The 21,783-nt window shown below is 37.3% G+C and overlaps 1 protein-coding gene across 5 annotated transcripts in view; it reads right to left on the minus strand.

Moving 5' to 3' along the window:
- Positions 1–21,783, minus strand: part of LRRIQ3 (leucine rich repeats and IQ motif containing 3) — a 198,738-nt gene that overhangs the window by 118,962 nt on the left and 57,993 nt on the right. For all 5 annotated transcript variants that reach the window (XM_069594697.1, XM_069594703.1, XM_070292099.1 and 2 more), the window contains one exon: positions 15,742–15,895. In XM_069594697.1, coding sequence (XP_069450798.1) covers positions 15,742–15,895 — 154 coding nt within the window. The remainder of the gene's footprint in view (positions 1–15,741; positions 15,896–21,783) is intronic.

Consider the following 21,783-nt stretch of genomic DNA (forward strand, 5'->3'; position numbering starts at 1 on the left):
CCAGAGATCAAATTGCAAACATATGCCGGTTCATCTAAAAAAGCAAAAGAGTTCTGGAAAAACATCTACTTTTGCTTTATTGACTATGCCAAATCCTTTGACTGAGTAGATCACAACAAACTGCAAAATTCTTAGAGATGGGAATAACAGACTTACCTGCCTCCTGAGAAATCTGTATGCAGATCAAGAAGCAACAGTTAGAAGCGGACGTGTAACTACAGACTGGTTCCAAATTAGGAAAGGAGTATGTCAAGGCTATATATTGTCACCCTGCTTATTTAACTTATGTGCAGAGTACATCATGGGAAAAGCTGGGCTGGAGGAATTGATTCCAGGAATCAAGACTGGAATCAAGATTGCCAGGAGAAATATCAATAACCTCAGATACAAAGATGACACCTCCCTTATGAGAGAAAGTGAAGAAGAACTAAAGAGCCTCTGAATGACAGTGAACGAGGAGAGTGAAAAACCTGGTTTAAAACTCAACATTCAGAAAACTAAGATTATGGCGTCCAGTCCCATCACTTCATAGCAAATAGATGGGGAAACATCTAACCCTATCATGGAGCCCCTAAGCCCCAGGATTGCCTCAGGCCAAACAACTACCAGAGAGGAAGTGCAACTCCACCCATCAGCTGATAATAGTTTTACTGAACAAGGCCCTGCCCACCAGAGCAGGTCCTTCCCATAAACAAGCTTACAGGAAACTTTTAGCCTCATGTATCAGAGTGAAGACAGAAGAAGCAAGAAGAACAATCCCACAGCAGCTAAAACAAAAACCATATTCCATAAAGTTAATCATGATGAAAAAGTAGAAAGTTGTCAGATGAAGGAACAACATAAAACCCCTAAAAAACAACTAAATAAAGTGGAGATAGGCAACCTTCCAGAAAAAGAAATTCAGAACAATGATAGCGAAGATGATCCAGGATCGTGGGTAAAGAGTGGAGGCAAATATTGAGAAGATGCAAGAAATTTTTACCAAAGACCTAGAAGAAATAAAGAACAAATAAACAGAGATGAAAAATATATGAGAAGGAAGCCAAAGCAGAATAACTGAGGCAGAAGAATGGATAATTGACCTGGAGGACAAAACAGTAGAAATTATTGCCACAGAACAGAATATAGAAAAAAGAATGAAAAGAAATGAAGACAGCCTAAGACCTCTGGGACAACATTAAACACATGAACATTTGGGTCCCAGAAGGAAAAAAGAGTGAGAAAGAACCTGAGAAATTATTTGAAGAGATAATAGCTGAAATTTACCTAACATGGAAAAGGAAATAGTCAATCAAGTCCAGGATGCACAAAGAGTCCCAGGAAGGATAAGCCAAAGGAGGAACATACCAAGACACATAGTAATCAAACTGACAAAAATTAAAGACAGATAAAGTATTAAAAGCAACAAGGGGAAAATGACAAATAACATACAAGGGGACTCCCATCAGTTGATCAGCTGGTTTCTCAAAAGAAACTCTCCAAGCCAGAAGGGAATGGCATGATATATTTAATGTGATGAAAGGGAAGAACCTACAACCAAAAAATACTCTACCCAGCAAGACTCTCCTTCAGATTTGATGGAGAAATCAAAAGCTTTCCAGATAAGCAAAAATTAAGGGAATTCAGCACCACCAAATGAGCTTTACAACAAATGCTAAAGGAACTTATCTGGACAGAAAACACATGAGAAGGAAAAGACCTGCAGAAAAAAAACCAAGAGCAATTAAGAAAACAGTAACAGGATCACACATATCGATAATTACCTGAAATGTAAATGGATTAATGCACCAAGCAAAAGACATAGACTGACTGGGTGGATGAAAACGTGTGCATGTATGCACTTCCACTCACCACTTCACTCTGCTTGACCCCCCTCCAAATTGTATGTAACCATTGATACTGTTAATCAGGTTTCCCTTATGGCTTGTAATTGTAATTGTCTTTTATTTTTTGTTTGGCTATTGATTATGGAAACTGATAAACATCTTTTACTAATGTGATTATGTACCTATTACTCACTGAATACCATTGTATCATGATAGGTCAACAGAAAAATAATAGAACTCTATATCATCAAAATTAGGCTCTAACAGAAAAACCTGTAATCACTTTTTAAAACCCAGATGCATACCAGAATTATATTGAAATTTTTTGAAAAATACAAATGCTCAGGTATTGCTTTTTTTCCTCTAGAGTTCCAGATATGTTTCTAATGAGCAGTCATGTTTAAAAGCTGGACTATATGATAATTTTCACTTTTATTTAGTTTGTTTCACTTTTTCTATTTCATATTTAGTGCTCCCATTTCATTTAGCTTATGTTCTAAAATTTCTCCATCTCATTTTTTTGATGTTCTTTTTTAAGTCTTTATCAAGTGTAGTAGAAGAACTTTCATATACACATATATATATAAATATGTAAATATATATATTTTAGAAAACATGAATTTTTGCCTGATTAAAATATTATGACATTTTGATTCTACTTATTTGACTTAGTATAACTAGAATGCTAGATTTCTAATTAAAAAATAGATATGCAACAAGCAACAAAGATTTACTGTATAGCACAGGGATCTATAGTCAATATCTAGTAATCTTATGATGGAAAATAATTTCAATAAGATATGTGTATTTGTGTAACTGAATCAGCTTGCTGTGCACCTGAAACATTGTAAGTCAACTATACTTCAATAAATCTATATATTTAAATAAATATTTCACTGAAAAAAGAAAAAAAAAAAAGATAAAAGTTAGCCCCTATGTGTTAAGTCAGTAAGCTATAGCTTCACTTATAAGTTATCATTTTTCCTTCTTTGGGTCCCAAAAGAAGGGTGAATTAAACTGTCCTTAACTCCTGGTAGCCCAAGTATCTACTTTTAAGAGACTCTTCTGATAAATATCTCATATTTCTATCTTACCCTAAAAGCCACTATTTCCCAAAACTCCAACTCCTCTGATCAGACCCTTAGACGTCAGTCAGGCAACTGATGAAACTTGCTTTGAATTTGCCTACACCTTTCAATTACATATTATATCATCAGTCCCTACCCAGTAAGTTTCTCCTATTTCCCCCCATCTCCCTAAAAGTTCCAGATAGTAACTGCTTGATGGCAATTTTTAAGGTCTTAGAATTTGTTATAGTGCTAAGGGCATTCTAAGTATTCAAAAAATTCCCATTTGAAATGAGCTGTTATGCTGACGGGGCCTGAAAATGACTAATAGGCAATAAAAAAGAGCAATTCTTAGAGAAGATGTAAGGAAGTTACTACAAAGCTTTTTTCTTAAGACTTAGATGAGTTAGTACAACATCCCAGAAGCTCATGATAACAAAGGTCAGTTCCTAGTGTAAGGAATGTCTCTTCAGAAAACAATGAAATGCAAAAAATGAAATATCTATCCACAAGTTTTTTAAACAACCCACTTAATGAAATAAAGTGACCCATTCCATATTTTCTAAATCTGATATAAGATCAACCATCTTAATACTTTTTAATATAATTTACTGTTAAACTAAACAAAGAAAAGGTCAAAAGTACTTTCAGCATTTTTTGGCTTATAATATTATAGAGTTGTGTCAATGTAGGTTCATTGATTGTAACAAATATACCACTGTGGTATGGGATGTAGATAATGGATACTGTACATATGTGGGGACAGGCAGTACATAGAGACTCTCCTTACTTTCTGCTAATTTTGCTAGGGACCTAAAAGTGCTCTAAAGAGAATGTTTAACTAAAAAAAGAGAATAGTTAATGTGGAATATAACACAAAATAGAGGTTCCTGAAAGCAATATTTATATGCTGCTGCTGCTAAGTCGCTTCAGTCGTGTCTCACTCTGTGCGACCCCATAGACGGCAGCCCACCAGGCTCCCCCATCCCTGGGATTCTCCAGGCAATAACACTGGAGTGGGTTGCCATTTCTTTCTCCAATGCATGAAAGTGAAAAGTGAAAGTGAAGTCGCTCAGTCGTGTCCTACTCTTCACAACCTCATGGACTGCAGCCTACCAGGCTCCTCCACCCATGGGATTTTCCAGGCAAGAGTACTGGAGTGGGGTGCCACTGCCTTCTCCAATATTTATATACTTATATTATAAAAAATGGGGAAAAATGTTTTTATCCACAATGCAAAAACTTTGTTTTTATTATATAAATAAAACATGATTTCCATTAGAAAAATGAATATACAAAATAGTCAGAAAGAAAGGAATAATAACATTCTGCCTCTTAAATAACCACAATTAACATATTGATGGTTTGGATTTTCATGTATTTTGAATGCATATGATATAATTAAAAAGTCAGTTTATATTTTTGAATCTTATTAAATATTACATCAAACAACCTCAGGGGTGTGTGTGTGTATGTGTATGTGTGTGTTGCATTTAACAGTGATCAATGGAAAGGGTTCACAGAAGGATTAAATTTGAGTATACTTTGCTCTATTTTATTTTACAGAAATGGTATTCAACATGAAATGTAATAGTTTTATCTGTATTAGCTATGATAAAAATAAATCTTTGGAAGCAAAGGAAAATCAATAAAAGTATCCTAGAATTCAAACAAATTAGCAGTTCTAAAGCAAATCTTACTTTAGTATAGACGATTCCTATATTATATTATGTTTCCAGGAACTATATAATGCCATAAAGGAGAACAAGATGTGAACATTCATTGTGTTAGAAGTAGTTCAAAGTAAGAAATTTGTTTCAGAGAAACTGATTGGATTGCCCTATTGATCTTTTTCCTCATTTGCTGATAACTAGGGAGAACATATGTACCCTCTCCAGAAGATGAGTCAAGATAAAGGGTGTGAAATTCCAATATCAGTGCCTCAAGACAGGAGACTGTTACTGAAGTCCTAAGAAAAAATTAGAATATGATTCTAGGAGTTGGGCTGCCAAAGAAGATAGAGATCCACAACACATAGAATGTTCTTCCTTTCCAGGAGGTTTTAACAGTAAAGGTTCCAGGCCATCACGTTTTCTTACCTCTTAGGTGATTCCTTTCATACCAAACAACATATTACTACATCAGCTCAAGGAAGATTCAGAGGTGAGTTTATGAGGGCAACAGGAAAGGAGGCAACTAAGCTGCTCGAAGGGCACAACAAAACCTTGTGAGAATCAAGACTCAGGGAAAGGAGCAGTGGCCTCCACAAGAGACTAAACCAGACCTGCTTTTGAGTATTTGAGTGCCTTTTGTAGAGGCACAGGTCAGCCGTGGCCTACCACAGGGGTTCTCAAGGTAGCAGCAGTCCTGGTAGAGGCGGAGTATGATGTAAGCCCTCTTGGAGAAAGTCATCATTAGCCCTACCATAGAGTCGCCATGCAGGTGACCCACAAACTGGAGAATAGTTATACCAAAGAAAGTTCTCGCACTGCTATGAAAGTTGTAAGCCCACAACTGAAATTTCCAAACTGGAGGATCTGATAAAGGGACTGAGAATGTCCAGGGAATTACACTTTGAAGGCAAATGAGATTTTGATTACAAAACTTCCAAAGGACTGAGGAAACAGACTCTTGGAAGGCGCAAACAGAACCTTGTGCACACCAGGACCTAGGAAAAAGGAGCAGTGACCCCACAAGAGACTGAGTAGGACTTGCCAGTATAAGTCCTTTTGAAGGAGGTCATTCAGGCCAAACTACAGGGAGTGAACACAAACCCACCCATCAGCAAAAAATTAGATTAAAGATTTACTGAGCATGGCCTTACCCACCAAAGTTAAGACCCAGTTCTACACACAGCCCATCCCTCCCATCAGGAAGCTTCCACAGGTCTCTTACCTTATCAATCAGAGAAGAGACAGAATGAAAACCACAATCACAGAAAACTAATCAAACTGATTACATAGATCACAATCTTTTCTAACTCAGTGAAACAAAGAGCCATGCCATGTAGGGCCACCCAAGATGGATGGGTCATGGTGGAAAGTTCTGACAAAATGTGGTCCACTGGAGAACGGAATGGCAAACCACTTCAGTATTCTTGACTGGGGAAAACCATGAACAGTATGAAAAGGCAAAAATATATGACACTGAAAGATGAACTCCCCAGGTCGGTAGGTGCCCAAGATGCTACTGGAGAAGACTGGAGACATAGCTCCAGAAAGAATGAAGAGATGGAACCAAAGAAAACACAATGCCCAGTTGTGAATGTGACATGTGATGGAAGTAAAGCCCAATGCTGTAAAGAACAATACTGTATAGGAACCTATGAATCAAGGTAAATTGGAAGTGGTCGAACAGGAGATAGCAAGAGTGAACATTGACATTTTAAGAATCAATGAACTAAAATGGACTGGAATGGGTGAATTTAATTCAGATGAACATTATATCTCCTACTGTGGGCAAGAATCTCTTAGAAAAAATGGACTAGCCTTCATAAGTCAACAAAAGAGTCCAAAATGCAGTACCTGGGTGCAATCTCAAAAATCGACAGATTGATCTTGGTTAATTTCCAAGGCAAACCATTCAACATCACAGTAATCCAAGTACATGCCCCAACCACTAATGCCAAAGAACCTGAAGTTGAATGGTTCTGTGATGACCTACGAGAACTCAGAAGTAATACTCCCCCCCCCAAAAGATATTCTTTTCATCATAGGAGACTGGGATAAAAAGTAGAAAGTCAAGAGATACCTACAGTAATAGGCCTTAAGTTTGGCCTTTGAGTACAAGATGAAGCAGGGCAAAGGCTAACAGAGTTTTGCCAAGAGAATGCACAGGTCACAGCAAACACACTCTTCCAACAACACAAAAGAAGAATCTACACATGAACATCACCAGATGGTCAACAGTGAAATCAGATTGATTATATTCTTTGCGCTCAAAGAAGGAGAAGCTCTATATAGTTAGCAAAAACAAGAGCGAGAGTTGACTGTGGCTAAGATCATGAACTCCTTATCGCGAAATTTAGACTTATATTGAAGAAAGCAGGGAAAACCACTAGGTCATTCTGGTATGGCCTAATCAAATCCCTTGCGATAATACAGTGGAAGTGACAAATAGATTCAAGAGATTAGATCTGATAGACGGAGTGCCTGAAGAACTACGGATGGAACAGTTCATAACACTGAATAGGAGGTAGTGATCAAAACCATCTCTAAGAAGAAGAAACTCAGAAAAGCAAAATGGTTTTCTGAGTGGGCTTTAAAAATAGCTGAAAAGAAGAAGAGAAGTAAAAGGCAAAGGAGAAAAGGAAAGATATACCCATCTGAATGCAGAGTTCAAAAGAATAGCAAGGACAGATGAGAAAGTCTTCTTAAATGAACAATGCAAAGAAATAGAGAAAACAATAAAAAGGGAAAGACTAGAGATCTCTTTAAGAAAATTAGCGATACCAAGGGAACATTTCATGCAAAGGTGGGCACAATAAAGGACAGAAACAGGAAGGACCTAACAGAAACAGAAGACGTTAAGAAGAGGTGGAAAGAATACACAGAAGAACTATACAAAAAAGATCTTCATTATGCAGATAACCACGATGGTGTGACCACTCATCTAGAGACAAGCATTCTAGAGTGTGAAGTCAAATGGGCCTTAGAAACATCACTATGAACAAAGCTAGTGAAGGTGATGCAATTCTGGTTGTACTATTTCAAATTGTAAAGATGATCCTGTTAAAGTGCTGCAGTCAATAGGCCAAAAAAAATTGGAAAACTCAGCCACAGGACCAGAAAAGGTCAGCTTTCACTCCAAACTTTAAGAACGGCAATGCTAAAGAATGTTCAAACTACCAAATGATTACACTCATTTCACATGCTATAAGGTAATGCTCAAAATCTTTCAAACTAGGATTCAACAGTATGTGTATTGAGAACTTCCCAATGTACAAGCTGGATTTAGAAAAGGCAGAGGAACCAAAGATCAAATTGCCAACATCTGTTGGATCATAGAAAAAGCAAGAGAATTCCAGAAAATAATCTACTTCTGCTCACTGACTATGATAAAGCCTTTGACTGTGGGGATCACACAAACTGCGGAAATTTCTTCAAGAGATGGGAATACCAGATTACTTTACTCATCTCCTGAGAAAAAACTGTATGCAGGTCAAGAAGCAACAGTTAGACTTGATATGGAAGAACAGATTGGTTCCAAATTGGGAAAGGAGTACATCAAGGCTGTATATTGTCACCATGCTTATTTAACTTATATGCAGAGTACATCATGCAAAATGCTGGACTGGATGAAGCACAAGCTGGAGTCAAACCTGCCAGGAGAAATATCAATAATCTCAGATATGCAGGTGACACCATCTTATGGCACAATGCAAAAAGGAACTAAAGAGCCACTTGATGAAGGTGAAAGAGGAGAGTGAAAAAGCTGACTTAAAACTCAACATTCAAAAAACTAAGAAAAGGCATCTGGTCCCATCTTCTCGTCCCATCTGCTCCCATCCCACTTCATGGCAAATAGATAGGGAAACAACGGACATGGTGACTTTATTTTCTTGGGCTCAAAAATCACTCTGGATGGGGACTGTAGCCATAAAATTAAAAGATGCTTGCTCCTTGGAAGAAAAGCTTTGAAAACCCAGACAGCATATTAAAAAGCAGTGACGTTACTTTGCTGACAAAGGTCTGAATAGTCAAAGCAATGGCTTTCCAGTAGTCATGTACGGATGTGAGAACTGGATCATAAAGAAGGCTGAGCCCTGAAGAATGGATGCTTTCAAATGGTGTATTACAGAAGACTCTTGAGATTCCTTTGGACTGCAAGGAGCTCAAACTAGTCGATTCTAAGGGAAATCAACCCTGAATATTCATTGGAAGGACTGATGCTGAAGCTAAAGCTTCAATACTTTGGCCACCTGATGGGGAGAGCTGACTCACTGGAAAAATCCTGATGCTGGGAAAGACTGAAGGTAGGAGAGGAAGGGGATGACAGAGGATGTGACAGTTGGATGGCATCACCGACTCAATGGACCTGAGTTTGAGCAAGCTCCAGGAGATGGTGAAGGACCAGGAACCCTGTTGTGCTGCAGTCCATCCAGTCACAAAGAGTCACTACTCTGAAAGAGTAGTCTTTCAGTCACAAACAAAGCTACTCTGAAAGAAATACATGACAAGTTCCTTTCCCTGACTCCAAATCTTTATCCTTTAGATTAGAATGAGTGTGACTTTCTCTTATACTATATCCCTTCTAAAATTCATGTTTGCAATATAGAAAATAACTATTCAAGATAAAAAAGCATAGGTGACAAAAAATATCTCATAGCGTGGCCCAGGTTACTAAAATATTGCAATTTAATTTTAGAACAAAGCCCCAGTTAGGAACTGTTTTGTTAGTTATTACTTTCTATACACAGATTCTCCTTGGTAACTTTTGAGTAATCTTTTGAGTAAAAACATTGACTGTGCCAAAGCAGATTTCAAATATTTTTGGGTACCCCACCAAAATTCATCATAATAATAGCTAGATTTTCCAAAAAAATCCTCCATAATAATATATAAATGTCCCTATAGCTTGATCTAATTACCACCAAATTCTATATGTCTGTTAGTCTATGGAGCTATCCCATGTTGAAGGTCAGGAATGGCAGTGGTAAGGAGATACCCCTCGTCCAAAATAAGGAGCAGTGGCTGTGCTTTGCTGTAGCAGCCGTGAAGAGACAACCCACACCCAAGGTAAGAGAAACCCAAGTAAGATGGTAGGTGTTGCAAGAGGGCATCAGAGGGCAGACACACTGAAACCATACTCACAGAAACCTAGTCAATCTAATCACACTAGGACCACAGCCTTGTCTAACTCAATGAAACCAAGCCATGCCTGCGGGGCAACCCAAGACGGGCGGGTCATGGTGGAGAGGTCTGACAGAACGTGGTCCACTGGAGAAGGGAATGGCAAGCCACTTCAGTATTCTTGCCTCGAGAACCCCATGAACAGTATGAAAAGGCAATATGATAGGATACCGAAAGAGGAACTCCCCAGGTCATTAGGTGCCCAGTATGCTACTGGAGATCAGTGGAGAAATAACTCCAGAAAGAATGAAGGGATGGAGCCAAAGCAAAAACAATACACAGTTGTGGATGTGACTGGTGATAGAAGCAAGATCCGATGCTGTAAAGAGCAATATTGCATAGGAACTTGGAATGTCAGGTCTATGAATCAAGGCAAACTGGAAGTGGTCAAACAAGAGATGGCAAGGGTGAACGTTGACATTCTAGGAATCAGCGAACTAAAATGGACTGGAATGGGTGAATTTAACTCAGATGACCATTATATCTACTTCTGCGGGCAGGAATCCCTCAGAAGAAATGGAGTAGCCATCATGGTCAACAACAGTCCGAAATGCAGTACTTGGCTGCAATCTCAAAAACGACAGAATGATCTCTGTTAGTCTCCAAGGCAAAACATTCAATATCACAGTTATCCAACTCTATGTCCCAACCAGTAATGCTGAAGAAGCTGAAGTTGAACGGTTTTATGAAGACCTACAAGACCTTTTAGAAATAACACACAAAAAAGATGTCCTTTTCATTATAGGGGACTGGAATGCAAAAGTAGGAATTCAAGAAACACCTGGAGTAACAGGCGAATTTGGCCTTGGAATGCAGATGAAGCAGGGCAAAGGCTAACAGAGTTTTGCCAAGAGAATGCACTGGTCATAGCAAATACCCTCTTCCAACAACACAAGAGAAGACTCTACACATGGACATCACCAGATGGTCACACCGAAATCAGATTGATTATATTCTATGCAGCAAAAGATGGAGAAGCTCTATACAGTAAACAAAAACAAGACCGGGAGCTGACTGCGGCTCAGCTCATGAACTCCTTATTACCAAATTCAGACTTAAATTGAAGAAAGTAGGGAAAACCGCTAGACCATTCAGGTATGATCTCAATCAAATCCCTTATGATTATACAGTGGAAGTGAGAAATAGATTTAAGAGCCTAGATCTGATAGATAAAGTGCCTGATGAACTGTGGACTGAGGTTCATGACATTGTACGGGAGACAGGGATCAAGACCATCCCCATGGAAAAGAAATGCAAAAAAGCAAAATGGCCGTCTGGGGAGGCCTTACAAATAGCTGTGAAAAGAGAGGTGAAAAGCAAAGGAGAAAAGGAAAGATATAAGCATCTGAATGGAGAGTTCCAAAGGATAGCAAGAAGAGATAAGAAAGCCTTTTTCAGCATTCAATGCAAAGAAGTAGAGGAAAAGAACAGAATGAGAAAGACTAGAGATCTCTTCAAGAAAATGAGAGATACCAAGGGAACACTTCATGCAAAGATGGGCTCGATAAAGGACAGAAATGATATGGACCTAACAGAAGCAGAAGACATTAAGAAGAGGTGGCAAGAATACATGGAAGAACTGTACAAAAAAGATCTTCATGACCCAGATAATCATGATGATGTGATCATTCATCTAGAGCCAGACATTTTGGAATGTGAAGTCAAGTGGGCCTTAGAAAGCATCACTACGAACAAAGCTAGTGGAGGTGATGGAATTCCAGTTGAGCTCTTTCAAATCCTGAAAGATGATGCTGTGAAAGTTCTGCACTCAATATGCCAGCAAATTTGGAAAACTCAGCAGTGGCCACAGGACTGGAAAAGCTCAGTTTTCATTCCAATTCCAAAGAACAGCAATGCCAAAGAATGCTCAAACTACCACACAATTGTACTCATCTCACATGCTAGTAAAGTAATGCTCAAAATTCTCCAAGCCAGGCTTCAGCAATACGTGAACTGTGAACTCCCTGATGCTCCAGCTGGTTTTAGAAAAAGCAGAGGAACCAGAGGTCAAATTGCCAACATCCGCTGGATCATGGAAAAAGCAAGAGAGTTCCAGAAAAACATCTATTTCTGCTTTAATGACTATGCCAAAGCCTTTGACTGTGTGAATCACAATCAACTGTGGAAAATTCTGAAAGAGATGGGAATACCAGACCACCTGACCTGCCTCTTGAGAAATCTGTATGCAGGTCAGGAAGCAACAGTTAGAACTGGACATGGAACAACAGACTGGTTTCAAATAGGAAAGGGAGTAAGTCAAGGCTTTATATTGTCACCCTGCTTATTTAACTTCAATGCAGAGTACATCATGAGAAACACTGGACTGGAAGAAACACAAGCTGGAATCAAGATTGCCGGGAGAAATATCAATCACCTCAGATATGCAGATGACACCACCCTTATGGCAGAAAGTGAAGAGGAGCTAAAAAGCCTCTTGATGAAAGTGAAAGAGGATAGCGAAAAAGTTGGCTTAAAGCTCAACATTCAGAAAACGAAGATCATGGCATCCAGTCCCATCACTTCATGGGAAATAGATGGGGCAACACAGGAAACAGTGTCAGACTTTATTTTTGGGCTCCAAAATCACTGCAGATGGTGACTGCAGCCATGAAATGAAAAGACGCTTATTCCTTGGAAGAAAAGTTATGACCAACCTAGATAGCATATTGAAAAGCAGAGACATTACTTGCTGACTAAGGTCCATCTGGTCAAGGCTATGGTTTTTCCTGTGGTCATGTATGGATGTGAGAGTTGGACTGTGAAGAAGGCTGAGCGCCGGAGAATTGATGCTTTTGAACTGTTGTGTTGGAGAAGACTCTTGAGAGTCCCTTGGACTGCAAGGAGATACAACCAGTCCATTCTGAAGGAGATCAACCCTGGGATTTCTTTGGAAGGTATGATGCTAAAGCTGAAACTCTAGTACTTTAGCCACCTCATGCGAAGATCTGACTCACTGGAAAAGGCTTTGATGCTGGGAGGGATTGAGGGCAGGAGGAGAAGGGGACAACAGAGGATGAGATGGCTGGATGGCATCACGGACTCAATGGCCATGAGTCTGAGTGAACTCCGGGAGATGGTGATGAATAGGGAGGCCTGGCGTGCTGCGATTCATGGGGTTGCAAAGAGTCGGACACGATTGAGCGAGTGAACTGAACTGAACTGATTCAGTAACAAGAGAAAAACCACCTCTGATGAAAATCTGTAAGTCAGGGACAAATAATGTCCATAGCAATTGTTTTAGATTCTCAGTTTCTTCTATGTCGATACTTTTTTTTTTTTCAGAGTCTTTCATCATGGCTTCTGATTTTTGGTTCTGCATCTCATTTACACTTTATTCTTGCACCATAAACTCTGGATGTTCATAGGGACTTTTGGCTTTAAAACACATTTCCTAAATGAATGTGTCTTGAACTCACTCCTCTGGATCTTTCATCTCAAAACAGGAGGAGATTCAGACAATGATTACTTTATCTAATTACTGAAACCTGAATTCCTTTCTTGTTTAACCCTTTCCATTACTTTGCTCTCAGTATATTTTTCTAATGAGCTTCCATTATTAAATGCTGATATTTTCTCAAGCCTTCCCCTTCTCTCCTCCCTAACTTCTTTAGTGTTTTCTGGACCCTAGGTTTTCTTAGGCATCTAGGGTATTAATTATTCTCACTATAGTTTCCAACAAACCAAGTCAATAAAGACTAGACAAGTGAGTAGTAAAAATAATAAAAGAATAATATATCAACAGAGTGAGCTGAAGAAAAGACTAAAAATGAAACTAACATAAGATGGAATGGCAATTTTATATAAAAGGCATAGATTCAAAGATGAATCTTACAGAGAAAAATTACTTCAGTTACTTTCAGAAAGTGAGCTTTGGGCTTCCCTGGTGGCTCCGTGGTAAGGAGACACAGGTTTGATTCCTGATCCAGGAAGATTCCACATGACACAGCTACAGAAGCCCACACACTCCGGAGCCCATGCGCTCCAACAAGAGACGCTATCGCAATGAGAAGCCCACACACTGCGAGCAAGAGTAGCCTGGTTTACCGCAAGTAGAGAAAAGCCAACAAGGCAATGAAGAAACAGCACAGCAAAAAATAAATTTAAAAAAGAAATTGAGCTTTGGAGACAACTTCAATAATGTTCTATGAATAATGCTCCATGAATGGTAGCTATAAGCAGTGAAAAAACATAAGACTAGAAAAGAATAGCTTTAATAAATGACATTAGTAGTGATGTGGTTAATAGTGTTACTAACATCAAGGAGCTTTAGAAAACTCCTTATAATTAATATATTTTAGCAAAATATTTGTAGTATTCAAAATACTTCCAAAGATCCAAAATTGTATATTTTACATATCTTCATAGGTATTAAATAACATAACCTTTATAATATATCCTATTCCTATTTATGTATCTGTAATAGTTGCTTGCTATAATACAACATATTATATATGAATGTATGTATATATGGATCTGTATTTACATATGGTTATTAGATATTGGCATACCTAAATTGATTATCAGTATACAACACATCCATATCCAACTTGGATATCACTATACAACATCAGTGAAAGTCTTCTCTATATAAAGCACATTAAAAAGCATGGGACATGCTGAAATTACTAAATATATATTCTACAAAGAGAGCCAAAAGATGTTTCATATAATCTTTACAGTGCATACTATCATCTGGAGTAAATTAATACAGTTGGCACTGAGTGCTAGTGAGGAAAATGTTTTGAATAGGATAATTTGCTTTTTAAAACCTATCCTTTTATTCAATGGAAGAACTTTGGTGGGATTTAAGGGATTGAGGACATTACTATATCTACTGTGTCTAGAACACATGTCCTCAATTACACTGAAATCAGACTAATTGCACTCCTTCTAATTATGCATTTCCTTCTAATTATGTTAATATAATAGAAACATTTGTAGCTCAGGCTACTCAGGTACAATTGCAAATACGAAGGAGTTTACATACAAAAACAGTGCTTTACAATTCACAAAAAGTTCATTTCAGTTAATTATACTATAATGCCAAGTTTTCATTTTTACAGTTACCTAGTGTTCAAAGCAAAACTCTAAAAAATAAAGTGAAGTGAAGTCACTCAGTCGTGTCTGACTCTTTGCGACCCCATAGACTGTAGCCCACCAGGCTCCTCTGTCCATGGGATTCTCCAGGCAAGAATACTGGAGTGGGTTGCCATTTCCTTCTCCAGGGGATCTTCCTGACCCAGGGATCAGACCCAGGTCTCCTGCAATGCAGGCAGACGCTTTAACCTTAGGGTTCAAAGCAAAACTCTAAAAAATTAAAAAGGCACAAATTTTGAGGTCAGAAGATCTCTGACTTAAGTCCCAGCAATGTCACTTAACTGTCTGGCTTTTAGCAAGTTAATTGACCCCTCTGAGCTTTAGTTTCCCTATTCATAAAAAAAGAGGTAAAAGTACCTATATTATAGTATTGTGAAGTATAAACTACCTACCACATGCGAAATATCTAGCACAGTGCCTGGTACATAGTAGGCACTCAATAAACACAAATTTCTTTCTATTTTTATTGTGTCCTTAAAGCAATACATAATTTAGCATAAATCACTCAGTGAATATTTTGCTATATGTATAATTAGCAGTTTTTAATAAACTAAATATTTCTTTATGTTTTCAGCTACTGAGAAGAGATTTTACATCACTATTAATAATTACTTGTAATAATAAGAGAAAACATATATACAAAGCAGAAATTAGTTTTTGAGTGATTAATATACCACAAAAATTATATTTATACTATATTATATGACTTTTATCACATCACAAAAATATCAAGAAGAATATTAACAAGATAATAGAAGATATTAAAAGAGATTAAGGAAATTATTAATATAATATGAACTATAACTATAGTATCTTAACAGTATTTCAAAGAAACATAATAAAAAATAAAGAAATAAAAATAGTAATAAAAGAGAAACATAATAAAATAATTGTACTTACATATTTCCAGCGTGCAAACTTTTCTGTTATATTAGTTCCAGGCTGAAAAAAGAGTTCCTTAAAGAGTTTATCATCAAATCCTTTGTGCTTGTAAATCCATCTTTTTTCACATTCACTAATAGATTTTTCACGTTTTTTATACAAGAACAAGTGGCTGAATATAAGGAAGATGGAATTCCCGTTTAGTCTTTTCACCAAAAAAAGTGGGAGAAAACTACTTTTGAGTTCACTTACATTTTAGAAAACATAGTGGTAAATTTAATATACTTGTTTTCATATTATTATTATATAAAACTATTTAGGTACTCTAGGACTTTCTCATCAACATTCATCAAGGGATGAATGAGTGCTAAGAAACCTCTGGTGATATGAATGCCCAAACAATTATCAAACTACACCTGGCTATGCATTTTATAATATAATGTTAGAACATGACTAAATTATCTATAGGGATATAAGATAACCAATGTGAGCTCTTCTTACTTTCTTTCTCCATTTATGAAATACCTTATTTCCACCTCGGAATACGACTCTACAGCAACACTGTCCAAGAGAATGTAACGTATGCCATAAAATAACTTAAAAGTTTATATTAGCTACACTAAAAAACAGTGAAAATAAATAGATGAGATTAATTTTAATGCAGTTGAACACCACAAGTATGAACTACATGAGTCAATTATACATGAATTTTTTTTTTTCAATAAAAAAAGTACTATAGTACCTGTGGTGGGTTTAATCTATCACACTGTGAAAACCATAGGTATACAGGACCAAGGGTAAATAACTAGAGCTTCTGCGAATTCTGGTACTTGCAGCAGGTCCTGAAACCAACCTCTTGCAGATAAAAAGATAACTATATTATGTTTTATTTAACTTAATGTATTCAAAATATTACTAGATAAATGACATAAATAACTTAATATTATAATAATAAAATAATAAACATTAGTTCTGTAAGATCAAAAACAAGGGATAACATCTCTCACCCAACCTATTCAACACATTCAACATTGTACTCAAAGCCCTGTTCAGTCCAATGAGGCAATAAGAAGAAAATCATACCCAATCTAATCTTTGAGAACAGATGTAAAAATTCTAAACATGAGTAAACAGAATTCAGCAATGTAAGCAAACAATAATAAGAGCAATATGATTAACTATTACAAAGCTCATTACATAAATAATAGAAAGAAAATGTGAAAATATATAAATGGATGCAGAAACGCACAAGATAAAATTCAATAACCAATCATTATTCAAAAATTTTGAAGAGCGGATATAAAAGTAAGCTACTTCAATATCATATAGACAATCACCAAAAACTGGTAATATTTATTACATGTGATGAAAGAGCAAAATCATTTGAACTAAAATCATGAAACAGGTAGGAAGCTTACTGCTACCATTACTATTAAACAGCAAAAGAAAAAATTAACCAAGGAAAGCAATTTTTCCATTTCTGAAATGTTTTAAGTGGGCTCTATCACTTTATTCCTTCACTTAAATATTTTCACTGATGAGTTAAAATTAGGGTGAAATACATTAAAAGAATAAAACAGTTCAGTTCAGTTCAGTTGCTCAGTCGTGTCCAACTCTTTGCAAACCCATGAATTGCAGCACGCCAGGCCTCCCTGTCCATCATCAACTCCCAGAGTTCACTCAAACTCATGTGCATCAAGTCGGTGGTGCCATCCAGCCATCTCATCCTCTGTCGTCCCCTTCTCCTCCTGCCCTCAATCCCTCACAGCATCAGGGTCTTTTCCAATGAGCCAACTCTTCGCATGAGGTGGCTAAAATATTGGAGTTTCAGCCTCAGCATCAGTTGTTCCAATGAACACCCAGGACTGGTCTCCTTTAGGAGGGACTGGTTGGATCTCCTTGCTGTCCAAGAGACTCGTAAGAGTCTTCTCCAGCACCACAGTTAGGGTGAAATATATTAAAAGAAAGAAAACTTACACAAAAATAAACTCAAAATGGATTAAAGATCTAAATGTAAGACCAGAAACTATAAAACTCCTAGAGGAGAACATAGGCAAAACACTCTCTGACATAAATCACAGCAGGATCCTCTATGACCCACCTCCCAGAATACTAGAAATAAAAGCAAAAATAAACAAATGGGATCTAATTAAAATTAAAAGCTTCTGCACAAGAAAGGAAACTATAAGCAAGGTGAAAAGACAGCATTCGGAATGGGAGAAAATAATAGCAAATGAAGCAATTGACAAACAACTAATCTCAAAAATACATAAGCAACTCCTGCAGTTCAATTCCAGAAAAATAAACAACCCAATCAAAAAATGGGCCAAAGAACTAAATAGACATTTCTCCAAAGAAGACATACGGATGGCTACCAAACACATGAAAAGATGCTCAACATCACTCATTATCAGAGAAATGCAAATCAAAACCACAGTGAGGTACCATTTCATGCCAGTCAGAATGGCTGAGATCCAAAAGTCTACAAGCAATAAATGCTGGAGAGGGTGTGGAGAAAAGGGAACCCTCTTACACCGTTGGTGGGAATGCAAACTAGGACAGCCACTATGGAGAACAGTGTGGAGATTCCTTAAAAAACTGGAAATAGAACTGCAATCCCACTGCTGGGCATACACACTGAGGAAACCAGGATTGAAAGAGAAACGTGTGCCCCAATGTTCATCGCAGCACTGTTTATAATAGCCAGGACATGGAAACAACCTAGATGTCCATCAGCAGAAGAATGGATAAGAAAGCTGTGGTACATATACACAATGGAGTATTACTCAGCTATTACAAAGAATACATTTGAATCAGTTCTAATGAGGTGGATGAAATTGGAGCTGATTATAGAGAGTGAAGTAAGCCAGAAAGAAAAACACCAATACAGTATACTAACACATATATATGGAATTTAGAAAGATGGTAACAATAACCCTGTGTGCGAGACAGCAAAAGAGACACAGATGTATAGAAGTATCTTTTGGACTCTGTGGGAGAGGGAAAGGGTGGGATGATTTGGGAGAATGGCAATGAAACATGTATAATATCATATATGAAACAAATCGCCAGTCTAGGTTCGATGCAGGATACAGGATGCTTGGGGCTGGTGCACTGGGATGACCCAGAGAGATGGTATGGGGAAGGAGGTGGGAGGGGGGTTCAAGATTGGGAACACGTATACACCCATGGCAGATTCATGTTGATGTATGGCAAAACCAATACAGTATTGTAAAGTAAAATAAAGTAAAAATAAAATTTAAAAAAAGTCAAAGCAAAAATAGGATGATAAAATTGCCTTGAAAGAGACCAGGCAGTCTTAACATTAAAAAAATAAATAAATAAATAAAATAGCTCTAGATTTATCTGGTCACTCCATTCCCTAAAAACTCAGTAAGCAAGTTCATATTTTTAATGCCCACCCTTGAAAACAAACAACTTTCTAGATGGAAAAAAAAACCTTTCTGTCAGCATGAAGACATTCTTCTCTGCCCTCCCAACAGGATTAAGTTTAACAACTTACTTCAGCTAAGCTCTGCCTGGGGGTCGACTAGTATTTCTTTATCATCAAAGGTTCTACCTTTCTAGTGAGGTTTACTAGTCTTTGACTCAGAAAGAGAATGCTTTACAGAAGATACTAGTTTCTTCTAATGTCTTACCTTTCCAAATCCTAACTTTATCTTGGGGAAAATACATTTTCCTTTTTATTTGATAAGACTCCCAAATGGCAAAAGTTTCATCAAATTGAATCCCAGATCATGGGCAAAAAAGACCCTTCTTATCAAATTTGTATGTTCCTCCTTCACTGATTTCATTTATATCCATTTCAAGTTAATTATTATATGCATATTTCTTAAAATAATATACTATTAGAGTTAGAGAAGAGATAAGCAAAATGTTGATGATACATAGGACCCCAAAAGTAATCAAAATATTCAATATATGTTATTTTTTCCAACTAATCATCCTAATTTCATACCTTCTGTAGGCAAAGGTCAATCTATAATATAAATAAAAATTTAACCAACTATTTCTCAACTACATAAAAAGAAAGACCAACTGCCCAGCTCAGGACAAACAATTTATCACCATTCTCTTTTCAGTTTAGCCAATTTTACAATTTGAAATCTCTTCCTTATAGTATCAACTTCTTTTTACACATAACAGTAAAAAGCTCAAACTGGTACAAACTTCAAGGGTAATATCAGGGTTAGGGTGGGATTCAGGTTTTATTTGGGATCCCAAATCAATATCCGTAGGTCTGCTCATTCACATAAACTAATATACCTGTTTATTGTTTATACTAGTTTGTCTTGGATATTTTTATTTCTTTTTTTTTCCTCTGTTCAACTATTTTGGATACATGTATATGTATAGCTGAGTCCCTTCACTGTTCACCTGAAATTACCACAACATTGTTAATTGGCTATACCCTAATACAAAATGTTTTTGATCTTCTACTTCTTTTATTAAGATAATCAAATCAATCTTAGTATTAATAAAAAACAAACTTCCTTATGTCAGAAATTACTCATCTGGGTGTGATGTGTATAGTCAAATCAGCCCAAATCATATTACACATATTGGGAACAGTTAAATATAGAGGACACAAGTAAAAGGTTGATAATATATAGGAACACTGGTGTTACTTGTATAAATGAGTACTCCTTAAATCTTGTCAACTATAAAATATTTCACAATAGGTCATTAACATTGATGGAATTACCAAAATCTGTTTATTTATGTGTTTATTTTTAATATTATTCAGTTCAGTTCAATTCAGTCGCTCAGTCGTGTCCGACTCTTTTCGACCCCGTGAATCGCAGCCCGCTGGGCCTCCCTGTCCATCACCAACTCCCGGAGTTCACTCAAACTCACGTACATCGAGTCAGTGGTTCCATCCAGCCATCTCATCCTCTATCATCCCCTTCTCCTCCTGCCCCCAATCTCTCCCAGTATCAGGGTCTTTTCCAGTGAGTCAACTCTTCACATGAGGTGGCCAAAGTACTGGAGCTTCAGCTTTAGCATCATTCCTTCCAAAGAAATCCCAGGGCTGATCTCCTTCAGAATGAACTGGTTGGATCCCCTTGCAGTCCAAGGGACTCTCAAGAGTCTTCTCCAACACCACAGTTCAAAAGCATCAATTTTAATATTATTAAGAAACATATATTAAATTTTAAGAATATAGAATGCATGAGAATGGATGCTTGATAAGATTCTCTTTACTGTTAAGTAAAGTGTAGAGAGGTAAACTATGTGGCCATTATCTTTCTCATAATGCAGAAATCTATGTCAATTTACTTTTTTAAATTTTACTTACTTTAAAAAATTCTTACACTCCTTCAAATTTAAACACAAAAGGAGAAAAGTTATGACCAACCTAGATAGCATATTCAAAAGCAGAGACATTACTTTGCTAACAAAGGTCCGTTTAGTCAAGGCTATGGTTTTTCCAGTGGTCATGTATGGATGCGAGAGTTGGGACTGTGAAGAAAGCTGAGCACTGAAAAATTGATGCTTTTGAACTGTGGTGTCAGAGAAGACTCTTGAGAGTCCCTTGGACTGCAAGGAGATCCATCCAGTCCATTCTGAAGGAGATCAGCCCTAGGACTTCTTTGGAGGGAATGATGCTGAAGCTCAAACTCTAGCACTCTGGCCACCTCATGTGAAGAGTTGACTCATTGGAAAAGCCTGTGAGGCTGGGAGGGATCGGGGGCAGGAGGAGAAGGGGACGACAGAGGATGAGATGGCTGGATGGCATCACCGACTCGATGGACGTGAGTTTGAGTGAACTCCGGGAGATGGTGATGGACAGGGAGGCCTGGCTTGCTGCAATTCATGTGGTCGCAAAGAGTTGGACATGAGAGACTGAACTGAACTGAACTGAAAGCCTCAGTGCAAAGAGATAAAAAGTAAACTCAAACCCAACTTTCAACCTCAGGACATTTACTTCACTCAGATAATCTTGACATTTGGTATTACTCATAGGCTTGGGTATTACAAATAGAAAAGAGTGTAGCATCTCATCAGAAAGGTGGTTATAATGAGAAACTTTCACAA

This window comes from Ovis canadensis, chromosome 1 (assembly GCF_042477335.2).
Source record: "Ovis canadensis isolate MfBH-ARS-UI-01 breed Bighorn chromosome 1, ARS-UI_OviCan_v2, whole genome shotgun sequence".
NCBI lineage: Eukaryota > Metazoa > Chordata > Mammalia > Artiodactyla > Bovidae > Ovis > Ovis canadensis.